This window comes from Achroia grisella, unplaced genomic scaffold (genome assembly GCF_030625045.1).
Source record: "Achroia grisella isolate CSIRO2021 unplaced genomic scaffold, CSIRO_AGI_Agris_v1 utg640, whole genome shotgun sequence".
Taxonomy (NCBI): Eukaryota; Metazoa; Arthropoda; class Insecta; order Lepidoptera; family Pyralidae; genus Achroia; species Achroia grisella.
In genome coordinates this window covers 5,530,182-5,547,549 of record NW_026712977.1, presented here as the reverse complement: position 1 = coordinate 5,547,549, position 17,368 = coordinate 5,530,182, and the positions used below count along the sequence as shown (strand labels likewise).

Here is a 17,368-nt window from a genome sequence, read left to right as displayed (position 1 = left end):
CTTGTTGCATGTAAATTTTTATAGGAAAGTAGTGTAATGTTTTATAAAATTTTAGGCCACAGAATAATTTATGAGAGCATTAAGTACTTATCCATAAATATTATAATAAGTTATAATCTAACTTAAAAAAATATCCGTTATGTACAAACATGTTCATCTATTAAACCCCGTTTTCATCAAACAAATCCGCAAAGTGCACATATTTTACAAACAAAGGCGTACCTACCTATACTTTCAAACGTGTTTGTGAAACATATTCAAACATAACGTCAATTAACATTTTCATCAAACACTTAATGCTTACCTTGTTTGTTTGACCAACACACTCGCAGACACTTAGAAAAACTGAGAATCATGTAAAATTAGTTAATTTAAAGCGCCCACATGCGACGTGATCTTGTAAACAGTTGATGGAGTCAATCATTAGGAGGCAAATTAGTCAGTCGGTTTCATTTACTAATAGACTCAATAGGTAACATTAAATAGACAGAACTGAACTATGTGTAAAATAGTCCGTCAATAAAAAATATTGCACGATCATTCAGGTTGGGCTGATTAGTCAACTAGTCTCGTAAAAGAGATTGATATGGGAATAATGATCATAATTAGGAAATCCTGTGAATATTTGAAATAAATTACTGTGAATCCTATTTTTATAATATATCAAAGTTTTATAATAAATTCAGGTTCCTTGCAGACTTGTAGGTACTAGAACCGAAGGTAAGTCTTAAGTAACTCCCTCAGATCAGTACGAACAAAAACCTACATATTAGTTCATATGTTCATCATATTCATTATCGTAGGTAAGTCTCTTATGCTTTCAGCTTTTATGTAGAGGTCTAATGAAACGAGGTACATTTAGTAAAATAAAGTTTCGTCTGCGTAGAAACCCGTTATAGACACATGTTTCAACGGCCAAGAAAATCGCCCTGTGAGCTGTATCTCGGTTGAGATACGGTAATGAAATCATGTGATAAGAGGCATAACACCTTATTCAACCATCGTCGCTAGTAAACGATCTGCCCAAGTTCAGAGGTATGTACCAGAAACGCCACCGAACATAACTCCTGTGTATACTGATACCGGTAACCGTTACGATGATGACTTTGTTATAGTAGAGAAGAAGAAGCAGACAAAGAGGACTAATCGGGACTATTGCAGCACTGCACCTACTGGGCTGAACTTTTTGTTGAGTCTCGCAACACCTATTACGGTAATGTATCTATTCTGCCTACAACACGCCACCAAGGAGTAGTACATTGTCGACTAAATCCGGATCAAGAGTACCAACTGAACCTCATATTTTCGGTGACGTTTATGGTTCGGGTCCCCACAAACATGCTGCTCATCTTCATAAAGGGAGACTACTGGCCAAAGAGGTTGGTACATCATTAATTGTCTAAATTTATCTACTTTGATATTACTCTCTATCATTTTGTTATCTGGGTTTATTATATACATATACAGGCACGATATCCAGATGAGTACACTCGTCATTACATTATTTTACTCTCAAGGTGTATTATATATTGTAGTCTATACTATATAAGATATATTCTATATTTAAACACTGCACCATCAATTACATTAGAAGCCAAGCCCATCCATTAGTGGTCTCATGAAAACAAGTCTCATCAAAAGGCGCAAGTGACCTATCAGAACCATTAACCCAAAAAGTAATCAGTCTGTTCCTCATCGGAGTATAAGGATATAGGAAAGTGCTTTTAACATTCCTTCGTATCTATTGACAATTACATAGTTAAAATTAAACAATAGTAAGCTTTATTATATGTGGCCAAAGGTTGCTGTTATGGCGCCACTGCTTACGTCCTAAGTTTTAAAAGGTATGGGTAGCAGGATGATCCTTTCACGAAATGCGTGCTGGTATGTGGCAGTATATAATGATACATTAGGTGGATATATATGGTGTGGTTTATATTTACATATACGTGATGTCCTGAAAGGGTTTGCCGAGCCCAAATCCCGTGACCAACTTTCTCCAATGAAAACTCGGAAAAGTAAAAGTAAATTGAACCTATTAATTAAATAAATGATATACCTAGAATATAATAGTCATTTGTTTAGAATAGGTTCCAATTGCTTCGACTGTTAATTGTTGATGTTTTAATACTAAATTATTAAAGTTGGTTAATAATAAAAGTTATAAAATATACCTATTATACATAAACAAATCAAAGTGGAAACATTTTTGTAACAACTATTTATTTGTATTGTACATCGCTATTTCGATAAAGAGACATACATGGCTAGTACGTAATTATGGAGGCAATAAGGTTTTTTAGAAAGTCCTTTCGAGCATTAATAATTGCAAACTATTGTCAACATACAATACACTATTGACGTAATATTTAATACTTATATAATTAATACAATATGCTATACAGTTTAGTAAGTATTTAGATAGTCAAGGGTGTTCTGAATATTTATTAAAATGAAAATTATCAAATTTTCTTGACAATAGACACATTTCCGTCTAGTCCTAAGCAAAGTAGTGTTATGGCACTAGACAACTGAAAGAAATATTTTGCTATTGCTAGTAAGGTACCCGCTCAGATTAATCTGCACACGATTATTTCCACGCCATTCCATAGACCTTGCCACCTTGATAAATTCCCGGTGCATTTACTATTATGGGCTAAGTAACCTGACGTAACGTTAGCGTAAGCGGAGGCATTATTACTTTATCATCTGTTAAAAAAAATACCTAGACTAATACAATTTTTGTAAACAAATCGTTGTATCGTGTGAGTTGAAAGGAAGGCGATGGGCTAAACCACGTAAATTTTATTATGAGAGGCATTTTTTAGTGTAGTGACATAAGATGATGATATGATGTGCACGACTATACACCTATTACCATAGCATCTTCCGCTATAGATCCAAAATTTACACAGTGGATCCAAAATTTACATAAGGAACTGTATCCAATTTTTGTAAGTCTACTTATAGGATGAGATTTCCGCCGAGATTTCTACTCCAGCATAACCCAGATGTATGGTTCAAATTAATCCAGACTATCGTAATTATTCAACATCAGATGAAACATGTAGATGCTAGTTTGCTACTGGTTTATCCATGGGTCTAAGCCTAAAAAGGAATATTGTAATCGTTGTGAACAATACTTGATAGGTACTATTCCGCAAGTCACATAAGCTTATCTAATGGAATACCTAATTTTTAGGTCCATAATACAGCCACAATTTATTTCATTTCTGTCATATACTGCATAGTAATTACTTATAATCCGACCGCAAGCATTCCCAGGCTGTCCATGTATTTAGACATTTTGAATTTCTCAAGCGTACGTAATGTATGAAGCACTTCAAAGCAATGCCGGAATCCTGTTGGAATGCATCCAAGATGCACCATCTAATGCACCTTAATGTTTACACATCTAAAGTCTCTACCATAGATGTGGCTTATCTGGTAATACAGTTTAATATTGTTTCAAAAAATTACTTAAATATTTTTATGGATGACAAATTGATGATGCTGCCTGCGCTAACGCTAGTTTGAGTACCAGTGTAGTATATTATGAGGATGAAGTCAGGTCAGTCACCAGATTGTGGTAAATTCACCGGTAAATTAACCACGATTGTTTTCATGTGGAGTACAACCTAATATTGGTAACAAAGCAGTTACTAATAATCCCTCCCATAATTGTTAAGATTAGACGAGTGAAAAAATCGAAGAAATATCGTCATATCAAATATAGTCATCATTCTACTTTATTACACTTTTATACGATAACTTTACTACTGATTGTATTTTTAATTTAAATAGCAGATTTGTGACGTGATAAAACACGCGCAATAAAATAGTTCTATGTATCTAACGCGTTGATGTCTAATGTACGGGAAAATACGGACAGAATTATGTAATAAAATAAAAATATAATTTCACGATTAGCCACGTTTTAAATTTCTATTTCCATATAATAATAATACAATATCCACCCATTAACCTAATAACTAAGCTACATTCAAGGCACGTAGAATGTAGCCTGGAGTTCGAGAAATTTGTTATTCGGCACGCAAAAGTGGTGTTGCCAACTATTGCTTTAATAAAGCTGGAGTTAAAGATTGTGTGAAAAGTTTTTATATTAATCTATTTCTACACCTAAACGATAACTATAGTTGAACTAATAAATAATAAAACAGAACGATTTTGTTTGTATATTTTTACTTCTACCAATTTTCCATTCTATTATACATATGTCTAGCCTGAAAGTTGCGAGTTTCAATTACTTAAATTTAACCACAATGTTGTATATGATGGATATTAAACAATACTCAAACCTAGCTGTAAAGTTGCTAAGTTGGAAATACTGTGCGAAAGCTCGGCTACGGCTGTAGGGGCCGAGTGAGGGGGAAAGCGGGGGAGATGCGCGTGCGCACCTGCTGAGCAGAGCGTGCGCTTGTCCTGCTCAAGTGTTCACTGTTCAGTCCGCCGGCGACCGTGTTATGTTTTGTACACGCCATGATTTCGAATTTCAATAAAACGTCGCGAGTGTCGTAACAAAACGTTTTGTGAACATTAACATGGATGTGTTATACTTGTGTATTGCCCTGCTACTCGTACAAGGTTAGTTAATTGTTAATTAATATTATTAATTACTTAAAGTCTTTTATAATATACATATTAATTTATTTCGTATTATTTTTGTATTAAAATTTGTATATATTTTTTATAGGTATATATAATAGTTGTAAATATTTAGGAATTAAACAATATTTTTGGAATCAAATAACAAGCCCCTTAAATGCCCGCGCTATCTGGGTCAGCGTACATATGAAAACTTTCCTACTCTCGCGTGCCTTCCACTGTTTTAGAGACGTCGTATTTAATATGAAGAATTTATGTAATTGACTGCATACTGTTGGATATGAGAATTTTTTCTACATAATTTCAACTAAATTACTTAAATAATATGTAGATGATAGACTTGATTTTAATATATGTATAAGATCAGCTTCACCCGGCGTTATTGCACACGTGATATAAATAATATTACCTACTTGTTTTATATAACTTACATACTATATTGTTCAAGGTACGCGTAGACTCCACACCTAATTCTATCAAAATCGGTTTAGACACGAGATATTGTGCACGCCGACATAGTTACTTTCACATTCAAAATAATTATGGATATACCTACAAATGAAATTTAGTTACACCTATATTATATGGTTATCTACCTACAATAGTTTACGATGGAGAAATGCTTTAGGTACTGTGTACTTAAATAAACTCATTCATATTAATAATGCTTTCAATGATAATTTTATCACATTAACTACGAACTCATTCACAAACGTTAACGATCCAGAAATTTACCCTTTCTAACGCGCTAAACGTTGATTAGATACTTGCAATTTGCATAAATATAAATACATAGTTACACATCAAAATTATAAAAAAAGAAACAATATTCTTATTCGATATGTTAAACTAATTTTTAATCCTGTAAGGATTCATTATATGGGTTCCTTTTTTACCTTTTTTTTAATTTTCCACATTTGAATACTGATTTAAGTCCAAAACAGTCTTACAAGTAGTTGTATCTAAAAGTACTTTTGAGGAAATTATACGGATAATGATCTCATAAAGGTATAGCAGGAAGTTGAAAAATAAAAAGAGCACGCACTTACCTTCCCCTATACCAGAGTCCCAAACGGCTACTAACCATTCTGGCAGTGTTATTTTGTAATCTTTTTTTCAACGATCGGAATATTCAACAAGCTGACGGCCCATCTGACGGAAAGACGCAGACGTTGTCTAGATAGGAATATGTCTTTTGCGATAAATTTTGTTGGACATCATATATTATATAATATAATAGGACGTTAGGATACCTGATTATAAAAAATATCTGTTCATGCCGTCACCGTTATCGTTATTACAATATCTGTAATAATTATCCAAGATTTAGACTTATTTTTTAGACCTTAGTTTATTAAACTTATATAAAGTTTAAAGTTAAAATAAATCTTATCACAGATATTGTAGTAAAGGTAACGGTGACATGAACAAAAAATATAACGGAGAACAATTTTGAAACTAGTTGTATAACTTTTCAAGTGTTTTCCCGTATGCTTTAAAATTTTGGACAATCGATTATATGCATGAAGTTGCTTCAAGCCCATCCATTTGGAGTGAATTGGTAGATAGAATAATGACCCTTACAGCTAGATTATAATGTTACTTCATGAGTTTGTAAAATAGAAATTAGTTAACCCGTGCAATTATGCCTGCGTCTGCCTTGCTTTTCCAGATTTTTGCAATATTTTTCATTACAGCTCGGTTTTTATTCGTAGTAGTGTACAATATACTAAGTATATAGGTACAAATCATCAAAAAATAATTTTCAAACTCAGATCTGTAGTATCGGAGATTACATTAAAAAAGTAACTAAAACTAAATACATTATTATTATTATTATTATAAACTAACATTTTTATATTGTGTATATATATTATGTAGATATTAAATATCCATTTACACCCGTAAATGGATATATTTATTTATATAATATATATTTATATTATTCTTTAATGAAACTATGTATGTTGTTATCACGTTGTAAATATTATATAGCATTTTATTAAGCTTTGTAAATCAAGATTATGGAAACCTTCGTTTGTAATACGCGCGGTATTTTGATATACCTTTTGTTTTTCTGATATGTAAAGTATACACGACTAATTAAATATTAACTATGATAACACACCGATAGCATCGCTTCAATGCCTCCCCTCGTATTTGCCGGAAGTGCACCCTACATCCGGAATATAAAATAAAACAATGCGGGTAGATACAGCCTCTGTTAAGTCTGTTTTTGATGGACTGTAATTTTAATATAAAATATAGCCTGTGTTTTTTTTTTGAGTTCTTATGGATTTAATCATACTTTGATGCAGGTAAATTTTTATTAAAAATGGAATTTTCGATTTATCTTAATACAAGAACTCTTTATATTTTAATTGTTTATATATAAATAACCAGATTAACCGGACGAGAATTTCTATTTATTCTAGTTTACTACACATTCTGTAACGACCGTTTTGAATTAAGAATTACCGACAATTTAAAGTAAACATGTGTATGTTACCCATTTATTCTTACTAACATAATACATTATAACAAGAAACTTCATACATTCTTACCTTACTCCTTTCATACCTTCCAAATAACACAGTAACTGCAACGTCAGTCAAATAGAAAGACCTTGCATTACTTTGTTATAAGCCGAGATACCGTAACTATAGTAATACAACGCGTATAAATTCAAAAGAACGTTAAAAAAAACCGGTCACCGTCTAAAAGCTTCGATTTTGAGACCCTTATTTTTTACACCATAATGGATTAGACGATTGTTTTCCTTTCGCTGTCGGCGGTATGTGGAAAAAAACGATAATGCCTACAGGAATGTTTACGTTCGTGGAGATGTATATTATAATATTACTGGTGTCTGTATTAAAGCTATAATAATAATAATCATCTAAGGACAATTCACACAGCGCCATCTAGACCCAAGTTGAGCTAGCTAAAGCTTGTGTTATGGGTACTAGATAGTTGATACAAGTACATAATTTTTTTTCGTAAATACATACATATTGTACATAGAAAACACCCAGACCGATACAAAGCATCATACTCATGAATACAAATGTTTCGTGCTATGCGAGGAATTGAATCCGCGACGTTCGGTACTAAGGCTGTGTGTTAAACTGCTGGACCACTGAGGCCGCCATAAAAATATAACTGCATAGTATTTATGAAATGTTGATAGAGACTGTTATAATGAACCAGTACTTAATTTTAACAAAGATTAATCCGACCTGATAATAACTAAAGCTTTAGATCTTAGTTTAGTGGCAATAATATGCCTATACCAAATATTGGCTGATCATTTAATATTCAAATGAAAAAGTCAGAAAAATTACCGAAGTGCAACGTGCCGGCCAGATAAATAAGATAACCGAGAATCAGTGTGGAATAATATTTACCATTTATTTGGCGACCTTGTAAAGGTAATCGCATTAAAGAGGGATATTGGTGTTCTTCCTCCTTTGAGTGAGTGAAGATATAAAAAATTAATTCGATTGGTGCATAGAACAGAGAATTCGGTTCTGTGCAGAACTGAAAAGAGATTTCTGTTCGGCGGGTTGCTGGCGCATAGCCGTACTTTATACATTATACTGCGAAGACCTTTGCTCAGTGAATCGGCATGAAAAACTATTATGAATTTCTGCATGATATCTACAAAATAAAAATATCAACTTACCAACTTTCATAGTATATTAGTATTTGACCCGTGTACGGCGGAATGTAACCTAGCTGAGTACTTTCACTAAATGACAGTAGATTTTGGCGAAGCCTCGTGCGACGATTGTTATAAAGATACTGAGTCATCACCAGCTTGACATCGATTCGATGCCACCTGTTGACTCTATAAGAGATCGCCTTTGTATCCTCCAATCGGTACATCTTCGAGTCTGCGACCGCTGCGAACTCTTTTGATATTCTTATTATGTTTAAATTTATATTTTTAGAATAGCTTTTTCATGATGGCCATGTTTTCGATACTTACCGTTTTTTGTAATATTATACTATAGTAATCAAATTTACATGTTTTCATCATACAGCACACCGGTCTGTTATATACATATTCTACAAAAATTAAAGGAATATGCTATAAAACCAAGTTCAATATATACTCACACTAATAACTGAGAAAATTGTATAAAAGATTATCAAACTTAACAAAAGTTATACAATAACAAAAATAATAAGGACTATTATGTATATTAAGTAATACTATAAATGGAAAGCGTATGTTTCCCGTCTGATTGTTTCTTACCTCTTCACAACTCAATGCCTGAACGGATTTCAATGACATTTGATAGATTGTATTACCAGGATGGGCAAAGGCTATCTTCTGTATAATAATTGGCAAATGAAATCGCGGGTTAAAGATATTACTTGTGTATTCTAGTGCTTCTTTTTATTATTTCAGATTTAGTGACGTGTACATATAGAATAATAACGGGCTATTTGTGTTTCAACCACTTTTTAAAAGTTATTTATGTTATAAAATTGAATATAATTTGACTGATTTCTTTTCCGCACTTTCTCTATGCGTCGTTATTTTGTTTTGGTAATAAATATTACGTCAGCGATTCGTATTTAATGTTGCGTAGGTTATGCATATTTGTTGCATGTTTTTAAATGTATTTAAATCATTTCCATACATTATCAATTGAATAATTATTGGATGTCGTAATAATTGGTGTTTTATAATTATATCAAGACACAAAGTAAATGTATAATAAACCAAAATTCAGAGGTAGTAGTCGTTAAAATAATGTTTTAAACCATATTACAATTTTATATCAAATTATACAAAGTTTTCTACATTTAATATTTTGTCTAAAACAAGTTTCTCACCTAACTCCTCCTAAAGGACTACATTGTTAAATGATATGTTGCTGCAGAAACATATTATTTAATGTAATACCTGGATGTAATGGAAATCTTGTTCTACTCAGTAGATGACACTGCTTTTCCTGGGAGGACGATGTCTGCCCAGTTTGTCCCACCGCCTCACATCAACCACCCACACTGTTACTTTGTTCTCCATTAAAGATTATAACGTGATGTAAAATATCTTGTAACCTCCGTTAAGTGCCGTGCTCAGATATGGCGGCCTCGGTAGGCTAGCGGTAACAACGCCTTACTTCCGATGGTGACGGGTTTGATTCCTCGTACAATGCAAACATTTGTATTCACGAGTGTGAATTGTGTTTATTGGTCTGGATGTTTTCTATGTATATTTTGTATGTATTCGGTAACAAAATGTTTTAGTACCCATAACACAAGTTCTGCTTAGCTTGAGGCTATATGGCGCTATGTGAATTTATGTATTATGTAAAATTTTTGTAGACCTTAGTTCAGCGATCAGTACCTAAATAGATATAGTCAGCGACTCGTCGTTAGACAAGGTCCTTCCTGAGGACCTTCACAAAATGACCCCATACAGATATGATCTTATTGACAAAATACAGTTACGTACAAACCTTGTACGATATACATAAATTTGGACCGAACACCAATTAACACCAATTAAAATTATCTTTAAAACAATCACAGTTTCATCATAACACAGACGGCCGTTCATTTTTCTAAGGGAAATTGCCCAAGTTCGACCGGAGTGCAATTTAGGTTACGGACAGCAATGTATCGTCTATAAAAAAATGTTAATTGTATGTAAAATGATACAAACTCAAATTTTAAAATACCGTAAAAAATGTTTTACTGTTATTTGTGCAGATGTATCTCACAATAACCAGTATATCTACCTACATCTATAGCGTATGCATACGAATACAACATTCGAATACGTGCATACGGTTGCCAATATTTTTTTATATAATAATAATAGAGATATTTATTCAGCATTACATCAGTATGCTATAATGCTAAATTTACAATAATGTTTATTATATAATTTAAAAGTTAAAATGTACTGGTAAAGCTGAAAGTGACCATTCAGCATTTATGTATATAGTAGCGTTGTAGGATAACTAAGTTATATCACAACGCTGATTTTCAGCGTATGTAACGCTGAAATACAGATAATAAAAGATAAGACATTACCAGAAGACCATTTTATAAACAGGTATGGCAATTAATGACACAATGACATTGTGTATTATTTATATCATCAAGGTATCTTTCATTGTCGATTTATTTACAAGTAGCTGTACCCGCAACTTCGTCCGCGTGGAATTTAACTTCATTTTTCTAAAATAAAAATAACCTATGTTAATCCTTACTACCTGTCAAAAAAACTCCCGTCAAAATCGGTCCAGCCATTTTAGAGATTAGCCGAAACAAACAGACAGACAAAAATGGTAAAAAATGTTCTTTTGGGGTTTGTACCGTATTTATATTCATATGAATGTAGTAAAAAATTGTTATTTCAATATTACAAACAGACACTCCAATTTTATTTATATGTATAGATTACCAGTTTCTCGCAACTTTGTCTACAGTGTTGAAGATAAAAGATATCCTATATTCTTCCTCATGATATACACTACTCGTATCTTCATGCTAAATTCCATTAAGATTCATTCAGCAGACTAGTTGTGAAAAGGTAATAAATGGATAGATAGATGGTATGGAGAGATACACTATGGTATTTACAATACTAACTGATTTCTGCAACTTTGTATGTTTTTAGATAAATTATAGCCTTCTTAATGGTAGTTGTGTAATTGATACTCATTTAATTTTGATTTTATGAAGACCCCTTTAGCTGAAAGGACAGTTCTTTTTATAATGCCAAAGATGAATTACGCATTTTTTAAAACCCTTTGTATTTTAGTCTTGGACATACATTATTACATTCTCTTTGAAAATCCATACAGTCATACATAATTTTTGATTGGTTGAATGATGAAATGAACAAAGTGGGTTATTTTGCGAAAAAATAGTCGTAGTTAGTATTTCGACCTGCTGTCGTTAGGAAAACTATACCGTTTCCATAAACGTTTTGGTACGTGTGAATATTCACTCTATCCAACTCAGAACTATAAAGCGTGAACTTATGAACATAAAAGTGACAATAAAAAAACAAAATAAGTGGGACACCTTCGCGTCCATCACTAACCAACATTTTGCCACGTAGCGAATCGATTTTACAAATAAGCCTGCATTCCGGGACGGAGTGTCGGTTTTCCGCTAACGGCATTGTCATTTTACTTGACATGATTATATTATCAAAGCAAATCATATTTTCTATTGTTTAAAGTAAATTAATATGACACCTATACTTCTTGCTGATGTAAAGTTGGCGATGGTAGCAATTACTTGGAAATTTATATTGCAACCGTATTACGGGAAACAAATTACATAAATGTATCAAATATGTTTTTTCATATAGTAGATACATATATAAGATGTTAAAAACAATGGTAGTAAAATTTACATCTAATAAATATCAGTAAAACTATTTAACATTATGTTATCTGTGGTAAAACTAAGAACTTTTTAAAAGTCGGTTAAAGATACAATTTGGGTAAGTATGTATACTAATTGTGATAATTAAATAGACATATCGGAGCTAACAATCCGAAACATAGGTTAATTGATCCCTTATATAGAGGACGAGTTCACATACCCTCTTTACTGTTAGCCATTTTCAATATATATATTCAGTTGAAACTTATGGTACTATTTAAACTAAACTTGTGGTAAACTAAATAAACTTACAGTAATATTCTGAATACTTATTTTTAAATAGCAATATTATTTTCATATTACTACAGTATACTAATATGAAAATAATATTTATTTATACATATTTAATTTCACAATTACTCACTACGATCCTGATACCTATTTGTAGGGACCAACATACAACAAAATAATAGACCAAGACCAAACAGGTATACATTCAGAAATCCATATGCATTCTAATATTACAAATGCGAAAGTATTGGTCCTTCTATTCGGTTAAAAGAAACATCTATCTATTTAGTTGTAATAAGGTAACAACAGCCAGACTATTTTACAAAAGATTTACGTGAACATAGATTACATCAGGAGTAATTTATCTCTTATATTAAAAAAGCAGACAAAGTCGCAATACGCAGCTAGTCCTAAACATAGAATGTCAATTTAGAACCTTCTACTCGCGACAGTAATCAGTTGAAAAATCGCCCAAACAATGCATGACTCCCGTAACTGCTCAGATGGCGGTGAACGAACCGCTTGCAATCACCGCCTACCCGCAACCGTGAGAAGTAAAAGTACTGTCCAGATGGCATCGACTAACTGACGGTGAAAGTGGCGAAGCGGTCCAAATATTAACTGAAGTAATTCTTAATTTTTATAATACAAACCTTTGCTGGGTACCGCCGACGTAGGTTGAGTCGCGTTAAAAAAAAGTTCAGTTTGAGTCGCGTGATTGACGATAATTACCTAACGTAACGCATAAACAAAATTGTGCCAAACTCGCATTAAGAATCTCTTCATTCTATTCACGGAATCTCCGTAGGGATTGGTCTGCTTTGATTTCAACAAAATATACACTTTCTTATATAATTAGTATTTTGTGTGAACACACACACATTTTACTTTCTACATTTTTCTTAAATCAATAACAGTAGTTTTTTGGCTTTATCTCATTTAATATTCCGCGTGACTATAAACATTACATATTGATTATAACGAAGTAGGTATTTCATATAAAGACTAGTTTTAATTATCTTTTTCATATCGCTGGAATAAACACGCGTTTTCTAGTGTTGACGGTAAATTATTATAAAATATAACCGCTATAATGGTTGCCGTGTTAATGTAAATTACATACCAATTCTTTAATAGGCTTTCCCTGTGGTACCTGTATGGATAACTGGCTTACAGCGATTTCCTCGAACCGCATTCCTAGCAAGGTCGACTCGCGTCCTGTTCACGATGGTCGGTTTGCCGACAACAATCAATGCAACATTTAACTTTCTAACATTCAATGTAACGCTTAGAATTATATTGATCATTGGAACATTAAATTATTGCAGTTTGTATAATATTGTATATATATTATATGAAAGGATTATTTTGGATTCCTTATTTTTTCTATGAAACTTCAATGGCAATAGTTAGTGTTCAAATCACCTTACTAATAGCTAAAAGAAACATCAGAATTTTTCAGTTTAACAAATATTTCGCGAATTTGCAGCCCAAAAATATCAGTACTCATACTTAAATTTTTCATTAAAATAATAAAGTCCATATAATGATACCAAAAAGGAAATAAAACAACGGATCTTATTCTATCAACTCGGACTGAGACGTGCAACAGGTTTCATTTAGCCGACTTAACGGAGGTCAAGGTTTTTGAGGTTACTCCGTAAACGGTATAAACAGGTCCGCATAGCCCTTGACGTGTATAATTATATTAATACCAGCTGTGCACGCGGTTTCACCCGCTTGAAATTTATAGACTATGTATTAATCTTATGTATAAAGTATGTTACTGTAAAGAATCATCAAAATCCGTTCAGTACTTTTTGCCTGAAACTGTAACATTCATCTATCCATCCATACTCACAATCTTACGCGTTTATAATATGAGTAAGATTCATAATAGTCTATTAGTTACTTATTAGTTTAGAACCCAATTAAGGATTTTTATCGTATTTAGATATTTAAGGACATTTTTCTGAGTATCATGTATTTTATTATGTTATATACAACATTTGGTGACAGTTCGGTGTTTCTAAATATTGTCATTTTTCACTAAAACAAATTATAGAGTTGAAAACTAAATTGTCTACGCATATGAGATAAAGATTGTAACAAATATACATTTAAAATCAACGAAAACATGCCATGCAGAAAAATACCTTCATAATTTTATTGATCTAAATAATCGAAACTTAAGGTGGGAATTAGAAGAGCTAAACGAGACATTACAGCACGTGAATCACGTGGTCCGTATTCACAGTTGACAATGCGGAACCCGAACAGCTCGTGCCTACCACTTGTTACAAGATGACACAGACCGGACCTGTCGCGTGTGTTACATCGCCCACTAAACTGGTAACCGACCTGATTATGCGTCATCTAACTGCGCATTGGATAACGGTGAAAGAATGTCGACTCGCAACTAACGTTGCGGAATTCTATCGGTTGTCATTTTAAACTGCTCTATTATATTATTAATATCAGAATTATAAAGAATAATGTGCAATTTTATTCAATTATAACTCTTTTCTTTCTAGAAAGCGGCTAGTGCTTTCTTTTATTATCTACGGATTATGTAATGGAGTGTAAAAAAAACATTGAAAGATGAGAATGAAGTCAAGTAAAAAATCCCAATGACAAATCTCTTCTTGCTGGGCTAGATCACTGATCGCTCACACAAGTCAATTTGGAACCCAGGGACATACTTAGTTATAACAAATTACTGTAGTGGTACTAATTACTGATATATTTTCTACCGCATATACAAGGTCAGTGTTCTAACAAATTGTTCCGATTAGTACCTACCAGCTGCTGAATTTGTATCACCATGTAAATTCACTATAATCACCTCTATCAATAATATCAATAATACTGCTGGGAAGCAGTGTTATTTCCGAATCGATACGATATTGAAACCTTCAAGAAAAGACTTGCAATTACCCTGGTGTTACGGGTGCTCTTGAGCTGCGATATTCACCTAACATCAGGTATCATCACCTATCATTAGGAGTTTTAGACTCACTCTCTCGTTTGTCCCCTGTGCTATATAAAAAAATACTAGCATTGGAGATGGCTAATTAAGTTAATCAGGTCTACAGGTTTATGTGTCGTCGAGATAACGCACGGTTTTAACACCATATATCAGCCAACCGATAAAGTGTGAAATCGTGTCGCGGGTATAGAGGCTTTTGCTCAACATTTAATGTCTTTTACTTAGTAGGTACCTGTAATATAATATTTTTGGACAAATCACACAGCGCCATGTAGACTTAAATTAAGCTAGCTAAAGCTTGTGTTATGGGTATTAGCTGATAAAAATACTAACACTATATACATATACTATAGTAAACACCCACACCGATACAAACAATTATACTCATGAATACAAATATTTGTGTCGTGCGAGGAATCGAACCCGCGACCATCAGAAGTAAACCACTAGACCACCTAGGCCGGAATTTTATAAATATGGAATAATAACAACATATAACAGTCTATCTATGTATCAAATTCTATTGACACCAATAATTTCAGTAGATTATATGTAAATTACGTAAATTAATTAAACAAAGTATTGTATTATACATAGTTCGTTGTAACTAGATACTTGCTAGGTAATCAAGCGATTCTGTCATGTAATAACGTTATCATAGGTATGTATCCAGTAACAACTTAGCTAAGCATCTTTCCTGTATCTATAACTAACTAATATTACTTACTAGCGATTTGCCCCGGCTTCGAACGGGTATTTAAATTTATATAACAACATTTTTATCAGAAATCATTCTAGGGAAATCCGTTCTGTAGTTTTTGAAATTATCGCGAACATGCAGACATACGCGCCTAGGGACTTTTTAATAATATGTATAGATAGATAAAAGGAAAGAATATTTTGATTTGTATGCTTGTTTTAAAAATATAACTGATTTCTATCTCTACATGGAAGTCGTATGTGAATAATTATTATTGAGGGATTTAATCAACATCGTAAAACCTAATAAACGGTTTAACCAATTTAGATGTGATTTTGCATTAACATTTTGCATTGTGTCACGATTTAATTAACAATAATTTTACAAATAAAAAAAGTTACAAGGGTATTATAGCCTACAAGCTGTTCCCGCGACTTAGTCCACGTGGAATTTAAGTTTATTATCCTAAAATAAAAGTAGCCTAAGTTACTTCCTATTACATCAGCTATCTGCCAAAAAAAGTCCCAGCAAAATCGGCCCAGCCATTTCAGAGATTAGTCGGAAGAAACAGATAGACAGACACAAAAATTGTAAAAAGTATTATTTTGGCGTGTGTTCCGTATTTATATTCATATGCATAGAGTATAGAACGGTTATTTCAATATTACAAACACTCTAATTGGATTTATATGCATAGATAATAATGTATATGTTATTCAGATGTATAAGCTATATTACTGTAAAGTTTCATCAAAATTCGTTCAGTAGTTTTTGCGTGAAAGAGTAACAAACATCCATCCATAGTTTATAATATTAATAATTAATAATAATAAGATTTGACAATAAATAGTCATGAATGATCAGTGGAGCTTGCCAAGTGCACTCATTGAATCTTACTTGACGTAACGCAACTGACGCACCGAGATGAAAGCGCTTGCTTTCTCGATGACGCAAAAACTATGCTCTCACGGCGGCCTTATCACATAGATTATAACGATGATATTCGCACGGTTCGTTATGAGAGAAATATGGATAATTTTGAGTCATATTCATAATGTGTCAACATTAACGTCATTAGGGCCATGCGGAAAACTAAACGTGGCAGATAATATAATTTCTTACTGATCAGTATTTAAATGTAAACTAATATACTATAAACACACAACAAAATTTTAGGAATACTAATACTTAAAAAATACTTGACTAACGGGAATCCCTTGAACAAGATAACTTAATTCATGTACTGAAGATAAATACTCTAATTTATAACTTCATTCTAATTTATGAACCCGAAATAAATGGAATAACTAGGCAGAGTACACTTAGATTGGGCTATAATTTTTAAAATCTCAATAACATTTTGTGAATGTCTAATCAATTAGAAAAAATAAATCAGC

General features: G+C 32.6%; 1 protein-coding gene across 2 annotated transcripts in view; it reads left to right on the top strand.

Moving 5' to 3' along the window:
- Positions 1-4,480: 4,480 nt before the first annotated feature.
- The window catches only part of LOC131849228 (uncharacterized), a 45,389-nt gene continuing 32,501 nt past the window's right edge, over positions 4,481-17,368 (top strand). For both annotated transcript variants that reach the window (XM_059199255.1, XM_059199254.1), the window contains exon 1: positions 4,481-4,605. In XM_059199255.1, coding sequence (XP_059055238.1) covers positions 4,563-4,605 — 43 coding nt within the window. In that variant the 5' untranslated portion in view covers positions 4,481-4,562. The remainder of the gene's footprint in view (positions 4,606-17,368) is intronic.